The following is a 19,836-nucleotide window of genomic DNA, read 5'->3' on the forward strand; positions in this document are numbered from 1 at the left end:
ATGAATACAGTCAACCAGCTTTTCAAGAAGGAACATGTTTAATGACATGTTTTTCAAGGTACCATTACTGTCATATTTATGTAGATATTGTAAGTTGTCCATTGTTTTATAATTGTGGCATGCAAGTTACTGCCTTTTTTCCCAATTGCAAAGATGCATTTGATAAAATATGTCAATAATTATAACTACAATATGCAAACACATCTTTCTTAGTAGTAGAAAGGGCTTTAATGTCCCAACTGATTGGAACTGTAACCGTAAACTGTTAGTGGTCAGTCAAACAATTATGGAACATTTAAACATGGTTTAAACCATTTCCTAATGATATATATATATAAACATTAATTAGACCAGAAGATTGTAATATTTATTACAATAGATATTTATTCATATCTATTCACAAATGATAATTAGAAAAACAAAAGTCTAAGACAGCTTACAAATGGTCACAAATAAACTGCATTTGAGAAATGAATACACATAAAAAAAAAAAAAAGTCTTGACTTGGCAGGTGTTTTCCTACCAAACCACTGCACTGGAACCACAGACATCAATAACACATATACTGTACATATCAACATATCTAACATGCTGAGGCCAAGCCTAGCATCCACCTTTGTAAAACCATCCAGAATTTAGTCAAATTAAAAAAAAAAATTTTTTTTGCAATGTATGTGCATGTGGTAGGTCAAAAAGGAAAGATTCCAGTGGACAGTTTGTTTTGCACTCATGGCCCTTTTTGGCAGGAGATCAAATGAGAAGATTTGAATTTCAGTGAGCACAGACGAATCCTTAAATTCCCTTTAAAATAATAACCAGGAATTTGTAAAGACATGGAAAGTGCAAACTTGAGATATACATAAAATTCAACATTTTATTGAATTTTCATTTTCCCAGAGTAAAAATTGAGCTTGTGTTCCAGCTCTTCATTTATGACGTTCTTTCCACTCAGATCCTCTAGAAGAGAAAGTACTATGTTCTTTGCCCTTTGTTCTCGTTTCTTCACGTTCCTCATGTCCCTCTCCAGACTCTCCACTCTAGCTAAGGCTTCACTGAGTCTGGCCTTTAGACCAGTGGGATCTGCTGGCAATGCATAGGAGTGGTCCTAGAAGAAAGGAAGGACATTTTTACAGTAATGTTTGTGCCACATCGCTCATCAGCAGTTTGGTGCAAAATTAGTACAAAACTCACAACATTAGGCGGAGGTCTAGTCTCTTGGAACTGCAGAGAACAGTCCACTGACAGGCTCTCTTCAGCCCTCTTTGAGGTTTTTGTTGTCCTTGCTGACACTTGCTAAAATGGAAGAAAAAGAAAGAAATTATACACACACACACACACACATACACATTACATACAGTCATGTGAAAAAGATAGGACACCTCATGAAAACATTTGTCTTTTTCAACATATGGACACTTGATCTTCATTTTAACAATATTGAGAGATGGAGGTAATATAAATACTAATACTTAAAACTAATAAAATGAAGAAATGTCTTGTTAAAATTATTTGTAGATTACCCTTAATAAAAATTAAATATTTGGTGAGGAAAAAGATAGGACACCTCCAGATTTATTTACTACTTAAAGTGCATAAAATTAGAATCAGGTGCGCCACATCATGTGCAAAAGATTAGAATATCGTTAGAGAGGATTGTGGAGGAGTCTTGTCTTATTTAAACCATAGACATTTAGTTTGGTTTGCTCTTGACTGTGGAAGTGAGTGAAATCACTATGGTGAGATCAAAAGAGCTCCCTGAGGACTTCAGAAAGAAGGTTGTAGATGCATATGAGTCTGGGAAGGGTTTAAAAGATAGTTTAAAAGATATCCAAAATAAGCCATTCCACTGTCTGGAAAATAATTTATAAGTGGAGAACATTTAAAACAACTGCCAACATGCCCAAGTCAGGCCTTCCTAGCAAGTTCAGCCCAAGAGCAGACCGCAAGATGCTTAAAGAAGTCTCCAACAATCCTAAAATGTCATCTCGGGACTTACAGGTAACTCTTGCCACAGTTGATGTCAAAGTACATGCGTCTACCATAAGAAAGAGACTGCACAAGTTTGATTTGCATGCAAGGAGGAAAACCTTGCTATCAAAAAAATAAATAAAAAAAACATCAGGGCAAGACTAAAGTTTGCCAGAGAACACCTAGACCAGGGGTCGGCAAGTAACTTTGGCCGTGGGCCAAAATTTTTTTTTAGCCAGTAGATGGTGGGCCAGCTACACAGAGTAGGCCTATGGATACAAATTAAATACTCATAATGAACTCGGTCTCACCTCCCATTTCAATGTTGTGAAAAATACATTTGTAGCTTACAATATTTTGGCAGTGATCGGCTTCTTTTCAACACAGGGCCTTTAATTCCATGTCACCCACCTCATCACATGATACAATGTTCAATATGTGTTGTTACGTAGGCCTACCAGTAATTAGCGTGCAGAGTGGAGTTAGCTAAGAGGTAGCTGGGATAAAATGTCTTTGTCCAAAGGTCTTAAGCGGAAAGTTGACAACAAAAATAGAGTCTTTAGAGAGGAATGGAAAGAGAGTTTTGCGTTCATTTTACCGGATTTCAAAAATGCAAAGCCGGTGTGTCTGATTTGCAAAAAAGTTGTCGCTGTTTGCAAAGAATATAACATAAGGCGGCACCATGAGACAAAGCATGGCAGCTTCAAGGTTGCCTATCCACTTCTAACAGAGGCATGAACGTGCAAAATTGAAGCGCTGGCACAAGGCTATGCTCAGGGCAGCAGGATCCTATTGCGAAGTTTCACCTCGCAACAAAAAGCGACAAGTGCGTCTCTAAAAGCGTCTTGGTTGCTCGCACGAAACAACAGGCCTTTAACCGACGCAGAGCTTTTTAAAGAAGTCATGGTTGCAGAGTTGGAGGAATTAGCTGTTGACAAGTCCATGGATGGAATCATTGCCTCTGTCAAACAGGTGCCCCTTTCTGCAAGGTCCGCTACCCGCCGCATAGAGGCGTTGTCTGATGCTGTGCAGGGAGTTATTCTCAGTGATCTCAATAAGGCTAATTACTTCTCCTTAGCGGTAGACGAGAGCACTGAAAACACAGATGTTGCCCAGATGTGTGTCTTTGTCAGGTATTTTGATGGGAAGCAGTTTAGGGAAGATTATTCCTTTCCTTTGGAGGGGAACACCACTGGAGATATTATATTCACTGAACTGTCAAAAGTGTTTGAACGGCATTCATTGTCATTTGAGAAAGTCAACCTACTCGTGACAGATGGGGCCCCTGCTATGGTGGGTAAACACAGAGGTTTGGTGAGCAGGTTGAAGTAGATCGCCCCCCAAATGCATGGGTTGCATTTGTCGTATCCACCAGAGTGTACTTTGTGCAAAGCTCAGTGGTGAGCTGAAGGTAGTTATGGATAAAGTGATGCGTCAACAATTTTGTCAGGGGTACACCAAGCACCCATCAACGGCTTTTCCGACAGCTTGTGGCAGATTCATAGGAGGCCACCCACGACGACCTGCTGCTGCACAATGAGGTGCGCTGGCTAGCAAGAGTAAGGCAGCAGCAGATCACCTAGTCTTTCTGGAGGATCAGAAGTTCATGTCCAATGTTACATTTTTAGCTGACATATGTGCATTTAAACAATCTTAACATGCAGCAACAGGGAAAAGACAAAACCATCATGAACATGGTTGAAAAGCTCCAAGTATTCACCGTCAAGCTGGGGTTGTTAGAGTCCGACATATCAACTGGCAGGCTCCTACATTTTAGTACTCTAAAAACACAGGCAAGACGAGTGACGGGACTGATGGTAGACTTCATCAACCAACTTCTCTTCTAGGTTGTAGGACTTCTCAGTCCTAAAAGAAGTAATTGCTTTTGTGCGTGACCCTCTCGAAACCCGACCTAGCGGAGAACTCTCCACCCTGGTCAAAACATTCGTCCCTTCCTTGGATGAGGCTAAATTTGAGATGGAGTTAATTGATTTCCAAACAACCTCTCTGATCAAAGATGCATTCAGATCTGCAGAGTGCCTTTTGGGTGGCATGCTCAGAGGAGTACAGCACAATCAAGAACCTTGCGTTTTATGTGATGACAATGTTCCCTTCCACCTATACATGCGAGTCTGCCTTGTCATCAGTGAATGCAATAAAGACGTATGAGAGGAATCGACTGACGCACAAAAACCTTGAGAACTGCATGCGGATTTCAGTGACAACTGTAACACCAGACATCCGAAGCATTGTTGCGAATGAAAGATGCCAGTTTTCACATTAAGTGAGTAGCCTAACCCTATCAATAGCAAATTATATTTAATTGTCTGATTGAATTTTGAATGTCACTAAAATTGTTCTGAAATATTATTCTTCATTTCAGGTGGATAGACCTCTGCAAATCGACCTCCCGGTTTTGTGTTCGTAATCCATGTTCCGTTTTTTTTTTTAGGCCGCTTTTGTCCGAATTTAGGCCGTTTCAGTGCATATGCCTTTAAATGATAATGAGCTTTGCTTACTCTGCCCCTCTGTTCTTTGGGGCGTTTTGACACCACGCACGCGGAGTGTTGCCTTGACAACAGTTGAGGGTATATTTTGGAACAAGAATGGCAGCGGGAGTCTCTGAGGAAACATCTGTGGAACCATACCAATTTGAACCGGAGTCGGACCCGGAACAAGATGACGGCCCGGAAGTAGTTCGACAATTAAGGCTCGAACAGGATGTTTCTGAATGGTTGGTTAACGTAATGTCACTTTGATCTATTTTTGTAACTTATGTACTGGCAGGGTAACTTAGATTAGTGAGATACAGACGCGTTATCTCAGTGTTAGGTACAACTGTCAGTGCTGAAACATTAACCATAACACGTTCATTATAAACGTAGGATTATGAATTATATTGAGAATGTCGTAGCGTTACAGAGAAAACATGCCGCAATAGGCCTATACCCGGAGTGTACACATTATTAGCGGCATTCATCGTGAAGTGTGAAATCGATTTGCAAAGATTCATATTTAAAGGTTAAAGGGTATCATGGGTATCATGCTTTTAAATCGTTCCTTTTTACATATAAATCATACATTGGTGGTCTATACAAAGTGGAACTGCAATGCTTGAGTCTGAATTCCTCATTATTATAGCTCCACAGGCCCATTTTCTACCCCTTTTCTGATGTGCGTCTGAGAGCAACTCGTTTTGGTGTGGTCTCTTTAAATGCAAATGAGACACTTCATACCCCACCACCTCTCCAGGTTGCAGAGGTGACACTCGTTTCAACTCCTCCCCGTTCGGCCATTTTTGTAGTTTGATAGCAGAGATACGATTATCTAGCGGCACAGAAACTTATTATTCACACGTTATTAACAAAATGTCAACAACGGAAGACTTGTCCATTACGCCTACATGTTCGAGCAAGAGCCGGACCCGGAGCGAAATGAAAATGAAGACGAGGAACCTGCAGAACAACGTCTTCATATGGATGTATCGCAATGGTATTTTACTGTATTTACAGCTTACCGAGGTGCTCTGTTCGTCATCTCCAAAGATAGAAGGAATTGACCCCTCAATCAGACGAAGTCTATCGGCAAATCCTTCTTTATACTGGCGGAGGTTGCTGAAGTAGTTATCCTTGAACTTGAAGTGCTTCGCGCGCACAAATGACTTTACCCACAGATGTGGGTACATTTCCATGAAAAATAAAACTCAACCAGGCACTTCGAAGAGGTTCTCATGCTGGGAGACGGTGTAATGAAGCGTGTGGGCTACTACATCCAACAACCGAACATTTTGACTTACCCTCTCATAACTTCTGCATCCTTGAGCTTGGACTACAAAATCGCAGCGAGAATTAAAAATGGCGGATTGCTCGAAGTGTTGGGCCGGGAGTGGATGCCCTTATTTGGCAGTTCCGCTGCAAATACTGTGATGTAATTGTTCAAAAAACGTCATAGAGAATTGAAAAATCAGAACAGGTTGCAAAATATGACCAAAACAGAATGTAAAGATATCAACGAAGCACCTGAAGAGACTAATTTCAACTTTTCTGTACTTATAAACACTCCAAATATACAACAACATGCATTTACGGGCTAAAAAAGTGGATTTAGCAAGATATGTCCCCTTTAATAAAACTAAATAATTTAGATCTCGTTTCCAGACTCTCACATTCAAATGTCTCTAACGGGAAAGATAGAGATGAAGTAACGTTAGCCTATAACAATTATAAATGCTATACAAAAATGTTGTTCGTGTCAATATAAAATATTATTTTACCATTGTGCTGTCAGCAGAGAAAAAAGTGTCACAGAAAAAATTAATGAAAAATAAATAAATTAAATAGGACAAAGTCTATCAATCAAATTTCTAAGCAACATAAACAAAAACCATATTGCCCTACTGACAAATGAAGTAGGCTATTTTCTGCCAAACTATATCAAACATCCTTGCAAAAAAGAATGTTGTTGACTGACAATGGTTTCAGTACCAAACAGCTCCTCAGATCTAGGTGTACAGGTGGTCAGAATGAAGTGCGGATACGCTTTCAAAAGATGTCGGGAGTGGGCTATTGTCAGTCAGACCGACCGCTCCGTCCAACACCAGAGTTCCGACCGCTACCGTGTTTATACCTTTTTTACAGTCTATGGTCTATACTTTAAAATTGAATCCCACACCACATGATTCCTTATGGGCGTTTCACACAGTATGCGGCGGTGAAATCGCCGCGCGGCTACGGCTTTTCTCAAGTAGTGGAAGAGTTTTGTGCAGCATTTAGTGCAAATATTTTTTATCAGGTAATACAAATAAAAATAGTCTGATAAAAAAAAAAAGACTTCCAAAATAATCCATGGTGGAAATGTCATGCTTTGGGGCTGCTTTGCTGCAGCAGGGCCTGGCCAACTCACTATCATAGAATCCACTATGAATTCTTCATTGCATCAGAGGGTACTTGAGGAAAATGTAAGACCATCCATCTGAAAATTGAAGCTGAATTGGATGTGGACAATGCAACATGACAATGACCCAAAACATTCCAGTAAATCCACCAAGGAATGGCTCAAAAGAAAGAAATGGAGAGCCCTGGAGTGGCCAAGTCAAAGCCCGGATCTTAATCCTATTGAGACTCTGTGCCTGTGGGGTGATTTGAAACGGGCTGTGCATGCAAGAAACCCCTCAAACATCACACAGCTGAAAAGATTCTATATGGAAGAGTGGGAAAAACTTTCTCCCAGTCGATGTCAGAAACTTGTAGACAGTTATAGGAAACATCTTATTGAGGTTATTTCAGTCAAAGGGGGCAATACCAGCTATTAGGGCATAGGGTGTAGAGGATGGATACCCGACCCGAGCCCGACGGGACCCGTCGGTACCCGACGGGCCGGGCCGGGTTCGGACAGATATTTAGAAATTATGTTCGGGTTGGGCTCGGTCACATCAGCGCGATATGGCATTGAACATTTTAAATTTAAAACCGCTTATTATGTTGGTAGCCAATGTGCCTGATGCTTTCACGTGATGCAAACGTTCGTTTTTGTGATTAAAATACATGTAAAATATTACCATAACATCTGTCTTCCTGTGTGCGGAAATTTGTTTATGAAGTCGTGACAACAAAACACGTGCATGCAAAAAAATTCGGCCCGATCCGCACTCTAATAGGGTGTCCTAACCTTTTCCTCAGTAGGAGGAATTATTTAAAATTTGTTAAATAAATGATATCATGGTTAAAATGTAATTGTTTTTGGTTCAATTACATCACCTTTATCTATAGATATTGTTTGAAAGAAGATCAAATATTGATATGTCCATATTTCTTACAAAAGAACAAAATATTTCATGGGGTGTCATATCTTTGACATCTATTTTCACATGACTGTATGTATATATATATATAAAAGCCTAATGACTACCTATTCTTAAATCTAGAGTTAGACCTACTCTTTGTAGATGAGCTGGAAAATTAAAGACAGATGGTTTAGCTCCATCTCTGATCCTTACGATCTGACCCGTCCTGTCCAAGTCCTGCTCCCTGAAGTGCTCACTGCAAAGCACAGAAGAATCGCTGGCAGAAAAACCTTCCCATCTTAGGGCAATTTCCCACTGCTTCCTCAACGCTTTAGGTTTAGGAAACCTTCAAAGTGTGAGATAAGTTAGTTAGCCAGGTAACAACAGTTAGATTCTACTATTATGTCAGTCACTCTGATGAAACCAGGAACAAAAACCAACCAATATAGATGAATATGGCATTATGATTATGACAATAAATCTTGTTTATGGGAAATTTTTGATTTTTATGATTTAAACCAAGAGTAGTCCATTAATGTTCCAAGCGGTCCAGTTCATTTCTGATTTTTTTCTACCAAAGGTCCGGAAAGTACTAATTACGGTATTTAGTATGTTTGGAATATTTATTAAAGATCTCGACATTGGCAGCAAGTCATAGTTAGCCCTAGGCCAAAAAATCTATAAACCAGAAGCACAGGTCTGTCAAATGTCCATCCTTTTTCAAGCCATACATATTTATTAATAATTATCATAAATTAGGTATCATTCAAAAGTTTAAATACTCTAAATTCATCCTGTGAAAATTGTTCTGAAAACATTGTTGGAAAGGTTGTAGACTCAAGGTTCCATACATAACCACTGTTTTGTGATGGCTGTGATATTATCACAGAAATATATTCATTTATGACAGGAGAACGCAACAAAAAAATAAATGAAGGTCTCAATGAAGGTCTTTTGGTATAGCGACTAAACAAAATCTCTCAGGAACCTCAACTTTTTGAGACATCAACTTCAACTTATTTCAATATCACAGTAGTACATCTGGTAAAAATAACTGAAGGGCAGCGGACGAAAGCCTTGTTTTGCCGTCCTAAGGTAACATGAAGCCTTATGGCTGGTTGAAAGGAGTCTTCTGAAAGAAAATGTAACAAAATCACGGTAGACCATTTATATATTTTTTAAGTTGGAATCTACAAACATCAAACAAATAATTTAAATAAAAGCAGTGCACGTGAATGGCCTGGCTTTTAAATAATAAAAACATTTGTTTTCATAAGCAGAAAACTCTGCTAACTGATAATTGAAATGTAACAAAAAAATCTAGTTTGTTATTGTTTTTTAGTTTAAATGAAAAAGATGTGTCAGAGAATAAAAGAAACCATATTAATTTGCCCTTTCATTTTTTTTTAATTTTTTTTTTAACTGAAACATCGGAGTCATATCAATTAAGTGTACTGAGTTTTACGTTGCTTCGTTTTCAGTATTTGTTTTAGCAAGAGATTCTAGCACACAGCTTTATTGTTTGGTGGCGCTGCTCGAAACAGTGAGATGGAGTTGTAAAGGTCGTGATGAGTCGAGCTGATTATGTTTTAATCCACGATTCAACTCGAGCCTTTCTAAGAAATCATATAAACTTTGATAAAACCTATATAAAACCTTTAAATGTTGTTATATGGTATCAGCATTCATAGCTAGCTTGTTTTTGCTAGCTTAGTCTGGCTCTGTCCACATAACGTTATAATGACCAAATACAACCAAAAACAATTGTTCAATCTTACTTGTGAAAGGTAATTCCCCGGGATTTTGTCTGGATTGTGCGACGGTTTTTACAGCCCCAAGCAACACATGAATCAGGCATTTTTTACAAGAGAGAGTGAGTTGCCCGATCCAATATGGCGACGACGCTGACGTTTGCGAATGCGAAACATGAAGTTTCGAAACATTTATGAATCTCCTGTGTTGATTCCGTTGATGCAGTGGTTCGGAGCTTGTATTGAACTAGGCACGTCACGTGATTTCACCAAATGGAGCGTTGTTAGCTTGGTTTCGAAACACTTCAGAATACTCCTTTTCAAGAAATATTTATACATTTAAATAAAAAAGGTATAAAACTTATACATTTAATCATTTAGCAGACGATTTTATCCAAAGGGACTTATAAGTGAAGAGAGCAATATATTTATTTTAATGTATTATAACCACTATAGAATATTTTGTTTATTGTGTATTCGCCTGTAAATGTTTTGTTCTTTGTTGATTTTTCGTTGCACTTGACTTTTGACCAGTTTTGACCAGCAGGTTCCACCAGCGTGTGGTGTTGCGAGCGCTTCGAATTCGAAACAGTGAATCATTTTGCGAATCGATTGGTTCAATTGATTCAAATGGTCTAAAAGGGTGACGCTGCTCCCATCACTAGCCGGAAATATTAAATATTAAATGAAATAAATTCGAAGCAAATAAAACAAAAATAAATAATTAATAAAACACTTCTAGAGTACACTACAATAATGATAAAAAACAATAATAGTAATAATACACCTAATAATACACCGGAAGTTTGCCACAGTTCGACCAATCATCTTCGAATGTTTCCTTGGCATTTCCTGTGTCAGTTAGAAGCAGCAGTGAGAAGGGTAAAGACTGACTGGTGACAAACATCAGAAGGGGTTTCTTGGACCAAACTGAGATACTGGTATTATTTTTAAAAAATTATCTGACAGCAAAGATACGTTCAGTGTGTCTGTTTTGTAAAATTGTAGAACGCGTCAAGTCAGTTAGCAGATATTAACTGTGCGTTTTGTTAGCCATGACTGCTAAACTAGTCGAGCTAGATGTTAACGTTACACAGCCACAGCTCTCAATTATACTTGCATGTTTATTAACAGTTATAAACCGTCACATAAACGTAACACTTGTTCTTTTTAGGCACGTCTGTTGGTTGTTGTTGACTGAAGTTTACAAAAAAACATTTAATGATTGACTGTCGTAAATGTGATCTCAAATCGGATTGTAGTGATTAGCGCGTTTTAATGTTATGTAGTGAGTTACGTGGTCAACAAGAGTCACACTCGTTTGTTTTGTCAGTCTCTTACACATCAGATTCGTTTTAATTGTGCAACTGAATTGTAACTGTAACTGTCCAAGCTGTTATATAGTGAAGTGTGTCATATTGTATTCGTTTACCTGTGTACTGTGGTGTTTTTTAAATATTTGTACATAGATCAGCAATGCAGAGAAGGGAGATGGAGGATCCAGTTGCTGATAGCAGTGCAGATGATACAGAGGAGAGCACCGCGGCATCTGAGATGACCAATAGCCCTAAAGAAATCGAAACGCAGTCGGACGGCACACCGACCAACAATGCTCAGACTGATGAAGGCTGTAAGGGAGCTGACACGTTAATTTTTTTCTAAAACTAACCCAAAACCTTAGTATATTCACATCTTCATTGTGGAAAAGTCATTTCCATTGCCGTATGTCCTCCCTCATGTTTATTTGTGTTTAGTGGCAGAGGCCGGTGCGATTTCTGCTTCCTGTGACATGGCTGAGGAACTGTGCAGACAGCTAGAGGATATCCTCAGCACCTATTGTCATGAGCATGGTGGTGTTGGCAGCGATGATGTGGCAGTGACCAATGGCCAGCCTGACGGCGTGGAAGTGAACGGGCTGTCTGAGAGAGAGGATGGCAAACAGGTGGAGGCCAAACTGAATGGCAATGGATGTGTGGAGAAGGACCAGAAGAAGCTGCAAGACAAGAAGAAAGTGAAGGGACTGGGTGAGTCAGTGCGTTTGCTTAAGTGTGTAACAAGTCCGACACCAACTGTTGGCTTGCTATTAATGCTCTTTACGTTATCTAACGTGTTTTGATCAAAAGTGATTGTAAAGACAGACACAACGTTATTATATATATATTTATATATGCACATACTATTACTAAAGAATTCTACTTCAAATAAATGCTGTTTATTTAAACTTACTATTCATCAAAGAATCCTGAAAAAAGTATAACCGTTTTCATTATTGAAAATGTTAAGACATGTTTCATGAGCAGCAAAGCTGCATATTAGAATGATCTCTGAAGGATCATGTGACACTGAAGACTTCATGTAATCCCAGATGGTCTTGATGGTGAGATCAGATATCCGTGTGGAGCATACCGGCTGTTGTTAGACTCCTTGTGCATTAAAAAAAATCTCACTGGATTATTACAATTAATGGCAAAAGGAATGTTTGGAAATGTAAACTGATATTTCCTACTGACACTACAGCAAAATATATAAATAATTGGCTTAAAACCCTTTTTTTGGGGGGGAGGGGATACTTTTAGCAAAGTACTGTGTCTCTGTACAATCCCAATATCCGAATATACACCTCCACATCACTGGTACCTTCACACATGTGCAAGTCATCCATAGATGACAGATGTTTGCTTTTGCACCTGTCACTGATGTCTTTGGGACTTTTTGTCTTTGGGACTAAGAACGCGAAGTCAGTTTTTCCCAAAAACAAGCTGAAACATGGATTTGTCTGGCCGCAGCACACATTTCCACTGTCTTTTAGAACCACCTGAGATGAGCTCGGGCCCAGAGAACTCATTGCCATCTCTGCATTGAACAGATGTGTAGCTTTCTTCTTGCGTAACAGAATCAAGTCGCATTTCTTGATGCAGGCAGTCTGTGTTAAGTGTCAATGGTTTTCCAAAGTACTCCAGAGCCCATTTGGCTGTATTTAAGACAGTAATATCATGGTTTCTTACCCAATGCCATCTGAGGGCTCAAAAGTCACGCACATTCAACAGAGGTCTCCTGCCTTGCCCTACATGAACTGAGATTTCTCTGGATTCCCTGAATCTTTGCACAATATTATGTATGGTATTTGGTGAAAGACCTAAATACTTTGCAATCTTGCATTGAGAAAAGTGATATTTGAATTGTTTGACAATTCTCTCATGAAATTTGGCAGAAAGTGTTGAACCAAGACCCATCTTTGCTTGCTAAAGACTGAGTCTTTGGTGGATGCTCCTTTAAAACATTGAACATTTTTTCTTTGTATTTTTGTCAGTTAAATAAAGGTTAAGGAAAATTAACAAATCACAGATTCTTGATTTTATTACATTTGACAAAATGTCCCAACTTTTCAGGATTTCGGGTTGTATAGTAAATATGGTGAGACGTGCATTCTTTTGTATTTGTCCTTTCTAACATCCATGTGTACTGTAGTGTCTTTTACTTTCCTGCAGTAATATGGAACACGTAAAACAAAAGCACAATTCAAGCTCATTCTTTGTGATTCTGTACAATTCAAAGTGAACCCACACACTTGATCTGAATGCAGCTTGGGCCTTCAGAATGTGTTCTTCAATGGCGTCTTTCACCATTAGTACTTGCATACCTCCATTCATAATGGAGTTTATGCTTTAGTGTTAATCTATTACACTTTGACTGGATCTTCTGGTATTTCTATACAGATTTCTATATTCATTTTAATATCCAAAATCCGTTCCTGAATCCTAAGGTCAATTTTATAGTCTTTGCTGTGAACAAATTTCAAAAATGAATTGGAGGAGAAACCGTATTATATCACTAATAGAAAGTTTGAATTACAAATGTAAATGTTTAAATGTTAACTCTTTAATTTGAGAGCTGATTATTATATCTAAAAATAAATGGCAATTGAATTTGGACTCTGTTGATTTTATTCATTAATATTGTTGTAGTGTACCAAGTGAGATGGTTCCCTATATAGTTTACAGCATTTAGAATTTTTTTTTTCTGACATATACCTGAAATATTTCTGAGATCAGATTCGAATCAAGAGCTTATGAATCAAAATCGAATCAAGACGTTAAATATGTGTCAATATCCAGAACTATTCTTAACCTAAATTCTATTCTCTGCTTTTGCATTGTAGGCAAAGAGATAACCCTTCTAATGCAGACTCTCAACACACTGAGTACTCCAGAGGAGAAATTGGGTGGTCTCTGTAAGAAGTATGCTGAGCTGGTAAGACTTGATGATGATGAGCAAGAGATGTTAACATCTCAGAGCATTTGTTGTAATGCTTGTTGTAAAAAAAAAAAAAACTGTACTAACATTATAAATGGAGATAAAAAAACAACTTTAAGTTATTTGAAAATAGTTTCATTAGTAATTGAAGATCTGATGGTGGCCCGAATACCTTTTTTTTTTTTTTTTTTAAGCTTCGGTAGTAATCAAAACCAAATATTTGAAGCTTCAGAGGGAAATAAAAAAATAAAAAATAAACGACAGTAACAGACGTGTGTGTTATTTGACCACTTCAATCGCAATTAGAGTGAAATGGCTTCTCGAACAAGAAAAAATGTAGGGCAGGGCTTGATTTTGTCCAGCGTTAGATTGTTGTGGTTTGCTATTGCTGTGATCTCATGTGAGTGTCAGGTCGTCCAGCCCTCACACCAGTGAATGCATTATCAGAGAGGAAGTTATTTTGATTAAAGATCAAGAGTGAATTTATGAAAAATTATGTGCACAGATAAATCATTTATTTGGCAGGCCGTGTCTTGCCGTTTCAGCTGACTGGGCTTCAGCTTGTCGACATGAATACAATACTAGGAAATGCAGGGCATTTTCAGACCACATTACCACATTAACAGCTTTCTTTAATGATACATTTGTAAAGATGTTTCAAATCTCAGTGCTATTACCACTGCAATTACCCAATGCGTATGCTATCGACCACTGATATTCTGGTGTCATGACAACTCTAATTTAGACAACTTATAATAATGCTCCCGTCCTGCTGTGTTTCTTTTAGCTAGAGGAGCACCGTAACGCTCAGAAACAGATGCGAGCCCTGCAGAAGAAGCAGACGCAGCTAATCCAGGAGAAGGACCACTTAAGAAATGAGCACAGCAAGGCCATCCTGGCGCGCAGCAAGCTGGAGAGTCTCTGTCGAGAACTGCAGAGACACAACCGCACACTTAAGGTACGCTAACTTGATATGAATGCAAATAACAAGATATCTGTTATGTAGAGAGGGTATGTTGTAATCCATCATGTCTGTGGTGCCTGCCACATGCAAAATCTAAATTCAAAGGTGTTCAGAAGTGTCCTGCCTCAGCAGTTTCCCCTCCCTGCTCAAAGTATTATTTAATCAGTGCTCCAACTCTACTTTTCACTTAACCAGAATTTTGTTGCATTGTACTTTCTTTAATAAGATTAATGGATTAATGTTTGCTTTACTTGGCAGGAGGATGGTGTGCAACGTGCCCGATTGGAGGAGGAGAAAAGGAAGGAAGTAACATCACATTTCCAGGTGACACTGAATGACATCCAAGCACAGATGGAGCAGCACAACGAGCGTAATGCAAACCTAAGACAGGAGAACATGGAGCTGGCTGACAAACTAAAGAAACTTATTGAGCAGTACGAGCTCAGAGAAGAGGTGAGAGATATGGAAATAATGGATGAAAAGTGAAGGGGAAATAAATTTGTAATGCCTTTAACTGAAGTTAAATGGGAAAACATCTGTGCTAGTGTTTGTTAGGCTTTAAACAATACAGTTCAATATTGTTTATGATGCCATTGTTTTTAACTCATTATTTGTGATTCTGTACAATTCAAAGCTTATTTATTTATTTATTACAATGACACTAATAAATGTTTATGTATTACTTGAGTTATGGTTTGGAGCCACTGTTCTTAAGAACATTTTTTTTCTCTCAGCATATTGACAAGGTGTTCAAGCACAAAGATCTGCAACAGCAGCTGGTAGATGCAAAGCTTAATCAGGCACAGGCACTGCTCAAGGACTCAGAGGGCCGTCATCAGAAGGAGAAAGACTTTGTGAGTTTTTTTACATCCTTTGCTTCAAACATGTAGTCAGCTGAAGTTACAGAAACAAAACTTATTCTCTATTAATTGTTGGGATGAGTGTACCGTAAATGTACTGTGAAACTGTCTTTATATGTGCACCGGTGTGGTTATGCCCTCTAGACAGGGCTGCCAGTCATTAATTAAGATTCTTTTGGTCTCTCATTTCTTTCTTTTCCAGCTCCTGAAAGAGGCAGCTGAGTCTCAGAGGATGTATGAGCTCATGAAACAGCAGGAGGTTCATCTGAAACAGCAGGTGAGGGATATAAGACAGATCTGACCTGACTCACACCCTTATAGGACAACCGGAGTTATTAGTGTTTTTTGGAAAGAAAGTTTCCACAAAATTATTAAGAAGCAAAAACTGTTTTCAACGTATATAATAATCAGATCTGTTTCTTGAGCACCAAAATCAGCATATTAGAATGATTTCCGAAGGAATATGTGTAACTGAAGACTGGAGTTAGGGATTCTGAAAATTCACGGGAGAAATTACATTTTAAAATACATTACAATTGAAAACAGTTATGTGAGTTAAATGCCTTGGTGAGCATAAGAGACTTCTTTCTAAAACATTAAAATCTTACAAACCCTAAACGTTTGAATGGTAGTATTTACCAAAATTGCATAGATTAGAAGGAGGGATCTAGCAACTACCCAGAATGCCGTAGCATTGTGATGGTGGTTATTTACATGGTTATGCTAACACTAAAATGTATTTATTTTGTCTTTTTCAGCTCTCATTGTACACTGAGAAGTTTGAAGAGTTTCAAAACACACTTTCCAAAAGCAACGAGGTCTTCACAACTTTCAAACAAGAGATGGAAAAGGTAAATGACTGTTAAGTATTGATTAGTGGATGTTGTTGATACACACTCCTACAAAGACACTGTTAGGGCTCGTTAACAAAGAACATGTTTTTCAAAGCAAGGGGAGTGGAATAGGGCAGACGTGTTTTTTAAAAAGTTTAACTGATTAGAACTTGAGCGCTACATTTTTAGAATGCAGATTCATGCGCGAGACGCTGCAAAAGATGGTTATACACGTCCATCTAGTGCATTTACAATGGAAAAGTGGCGCATTGGAATGGAAAAGCGCATTCTGTGTGAACGGCCCCTTAGTCTGCAAGGCCTGTATTCGTGCATAGAATGTAGGTCATCTTGGGCGTTGTCACATTTCATAAATCTTTAAAAGCTGTGTTTATGTGAAAGGTGCTTTAATCTGTTTTTGTATCATGCTGTAGATGACCAAGAAGATTAAGAAGCTGGAGAAGGAAACAACCATGTACAGATCACGATGGGAGAGCAGTAACAAAGCTCTGTTGGAGATGGCTGAGGAGGTGATTGTTGTACTTAGATCTTTGCCAGATCTGTTCTTTGTCATATTTGTCAGTTTAAGGCCCTGATATACTCACGGTTAAGTTCTTTTTCGTTCTCCACATGGGGGTAAAAATAAATTCGAAATTGCTTTTCAGCAGTATACTCTCAGCGAAACATCTCGATGCCACCCGCGTGCTGAGAGCGACGTATAGATCTGAACGTGCTGCACGCTCTGCTCCTTAAGCTCTATAATTCAGCACTCCAGTCAAGTCATGTCACATTTATTGCTTTAAAGCAAGCAGCTTTATATTATTAAACATGAAAAAAGGTATAAATTTCACAGAAGTACAGCTTCAATTTCTACTAAAAAGCGATTCACCAGGGTGTTTGTTTTTAATGGCGGACATTTGACCTTGACGGAATGAACCGAAGACTTCCACATCAAAGAAGGAGGAGTCACAGTCACACATACCTATTACATAATCGCCACAGACCAATGGTTGTTCAAAGAAGTTTACCAGCCAGAGCAAACTTTTCTGGCAATTTCGCTTTAGCAAACCAATACGAAATCCAAACAAATTTAGTTTTGGCCTGATTTCAAAGGTCAATCTTAATTGCACAGTAGTTTATTCTAAAATTTAACCAAGTATATCAGGGCCTTTAAAGCTAAAAGTTCAAACTTTGTTGCACGAGTAACCGTTTAAAAGCTGTACGTTTTAGTTTTATGTTTTCTCTCTATTGTCCACTGCAGAAAACACTACGAGACAAGGAGTTTGAAAGCCTGCAGGTCAAGGTGCAGCGACTGGAAAAGCTCTGTCGTGCGCTACAAATAGAGCGTAATGAGCTGAGTAAGAAGGTTCAGGGTGTTTCCACAGGCATTGAGAACAGACCAGAAACAGAGACGGGGTCACCACCAGAAGCGATAGACTCAGAAGAGGGCAGCCCAGTCCATCAGAACAGCCCAGAGACTTCACAAACGGCTTGTAGCCCGGCGTGCCACTGCGGGCCAGATCTGGAGGCCGAGAGCCACAAAGAGGTGTGCTCAACCCAGGATTGAGTCTAGCTGTCTCTGGGGGGCCAGGACACACACACACACACACAATCCTTCCCAGCTCTGCCAGACCCCCAAACCTCCATCAGCAGTCGCCGTCTTCAGTTTTCTGCGTCTGTGACAGAACTGCTGACTCTTTTTGGGGTTTTCATTGTGTTAGGGAAGATTGTGCCTTCAACATGATTCCTATGCTGCGTTATACTCTTTGGTTTTTTATGTGGCTTGCTTTATCCCACTTTATTCCCGAGAAAATTCCATATTTGCATTTAGAGGGGCATGGATGTTGCTGACGTCTTGGAATGCTTACTGTTTGTCCACTAAATGCTAGTCTCTTTTCAGTTTGGCTGGAAAAAAAAAAACGTAAACTCTCTGAACAGACAGATTGGTGTAATTGAGGGAAAGTTCTTTGCCATGAAACAGCAGTTGTAATGTGACAGCCTTTTACTTTGGGTATTTTTATTTAATTTATCGCCTTAAGTTGTTGTATTAGGTAAAATCTGCTTCTCCACTTCCCAGCCACTCTTTCTTTTATTTCCTGCACCAAACAAAGAATGTATGATTGATTATTCATCACTTCTCAGAGTTTAGAAATGTAGACATACAGTTAATACTAACATTGTTTTGAGTTTTAAGGTTCATCTAATCTGAACCCAGATTTCTTTGTGCTTTTGCACACTTGAATTTATCACATTTATTTTAAGCTGATGTTTACACCATCTTTACCACTAGTTTCTTTCAGATAATATATCCAGCCATTGTAGATGCAGTCCTTTAACCCATTCCGTTAACTTCTAGTTAGGTATGTGCACTTAAATGATGTCATGACCAGTGAGTGATTTCATTCAGTGTGTGATTTCAGTTGGGACGGTTTTCATATTAAGTTGTTTCAGATACTGATCACATGGCTGTTTGCATTAGTGGCTTAATGTGTTTAACATATTATAAACAAAAACATTTTAATCCCCTGCTCAATTTCATCAGGTTAAACAAGTAGATTCAAGAACACTATGCAATTCTAGCTCTGTTCATGTCATCTCTGTGTTTAGCATGTGAGCAAAGCACTGACATGCTGAGTAATGAATGTATGTTTGACACAAAGTGACTTAGTTCTGAGATGTCAGTAAATTTCAGCACTCCTGGGTTTTTGATTTCAAATTTTTTGTTTGTTTTGTGTTTTCAGTGCATCTACATCATATAATTTTTGTTGTGCCCTTTCAGTACCATATTGAGTGGAGTACAAAAGTGGTGGTATAGTGTTGAGCCTGAAGTGCATCAAGTTATCAGTCTGCCATGTAAACTCATTCCATATTTCATTCCAGTCAAAGTTACTGAACGGGTTTAGATTTTCTGTTTCAAAAAGTTTGTCAACCTGTTATTGTCATATTTTTACCGTATTTGTTGGTCATTTATTTGCCAGTCATTCTTTTAATTTGACATTCCCATTATAGAAGGTACCAAAGATCTGTTGTTGTTGTTGTTGTTTTCTCACACCCTGTATACATTTATTTGCAAATTAAAATACTAAGAAAATTGAAATGTAATGTTTGTATTCATTGTTGATAAACTGATGTCACACGGGGTGAAAACATGAGCTTGTTTGGCTGAAATTAACAATTTTAACTTAAAACGAGTTCTTTTTTCAAATATCAAACCGATTAAGTAAAAATTGATATATATAGAATGTATTAAGGGGTATGTGTGTGTTATTTTAGTACATAGTATTACTAGTCTGTTTTTGACATGTTTCAGTTAATGTTCGCGAAAAATAATAATAGAAAAAACAAAACATCTTTTAAATTGACCGTTCATTAAAATCGATGTGTTATTATTAAACCAGCGCTAACAAATGTTTAATTTTCTATTATA

At 38.4% G+C, this 19,836-nt stretch overlaps 2 protein-coding genes across 3 annotated transcripts; one reads left to right on the top strand and one right to left on the bottom strand.

Moving 5' to 3' along the window:
• Positions 1 to 19: 19 nt before the first annotated feature.
• LOC143702467 (THAP domain-containing protein 6) lies at positions 20 to 9,692 on the bottom strand. Its single transcript, XM_077196376.1, has 4 exons — positions 9,529 to 9,692; positions 7,904 to 8,096; positions 1,192 to 1,293; positions 20 to 1,105 (listed from the first exon to the last, which is right to left on the bottom strand). Exons 1-4 carry the CDS (start codon positions 9,606 to 9,608, stop codon positions 875 to 877), a joined length of 606 nt encoding a protein of 201 aa, XP_077052491.1. The 5' UTR covers positions 9,609 to 9,692; the 3' UTR covers positions 20 to 874.
• A 648-nt stretch (positions 9,693 to 10,340) lies between these two features.
• Positions 10,341 to 19,506, top strand: txlna (taxilin alpha). Of its 2 annotated transcripts, none has more exons than XM_077196379.1 (11): positions 10,341 to 10,442; positions 10,971 to 11,131; positions 11,256 to 11,525; positions 13,661 to 13,752; positions 14,543 to 14,713; positions 14,978 to 15,172; positions 15,454 to 15,573; positions 15,782 to 15,856; positions 16,338 to 16,430; positions 16,844 to 16,939; positions 17,671 to 19,506. In XM_077196379.1, exons 2-11 carry the CDS (start codon positions 10,978 to 10,980, stop codon positions 17,974 to 17,976), a joined length of 1,572 nt encoding a protein of 523 aa, XP_077052494.1. In that variant the 5' UTR covers positions 10,341 to 10,442; positions 10,971 to 10,977; the 3' UTR covers positions 17,977 to 19,506. The 2 variants fall into 2 exon arrangements, with proteins under 2 accessions (XP_077052494.1, XP_077052493.1); XM_077196378.1 differs by having other exon boundaries at positions 10,362 to 10,442; positions 10,967 to 11,131.
• The last annotated feature ends 330 nt before the right edge of the window (positions 19,507 to 19,836 follow it).

This window comes from Siphateles boraxobius, unplaced genomic scaffold (assembly GCF_051911475.1).
Source record: "Siphateles boraxobius isolate OS27281-9 unplaced genomic scaffold, OSU_SipBor_1 35, whole genome shotgun sequence".
Taxonomy (NCBI): Eukaryota; Metazoa; Chordata; class Actinopteri; order Cypriniformes; family Leuciscidae; genus Siphateles; species Siphateles boraxobius.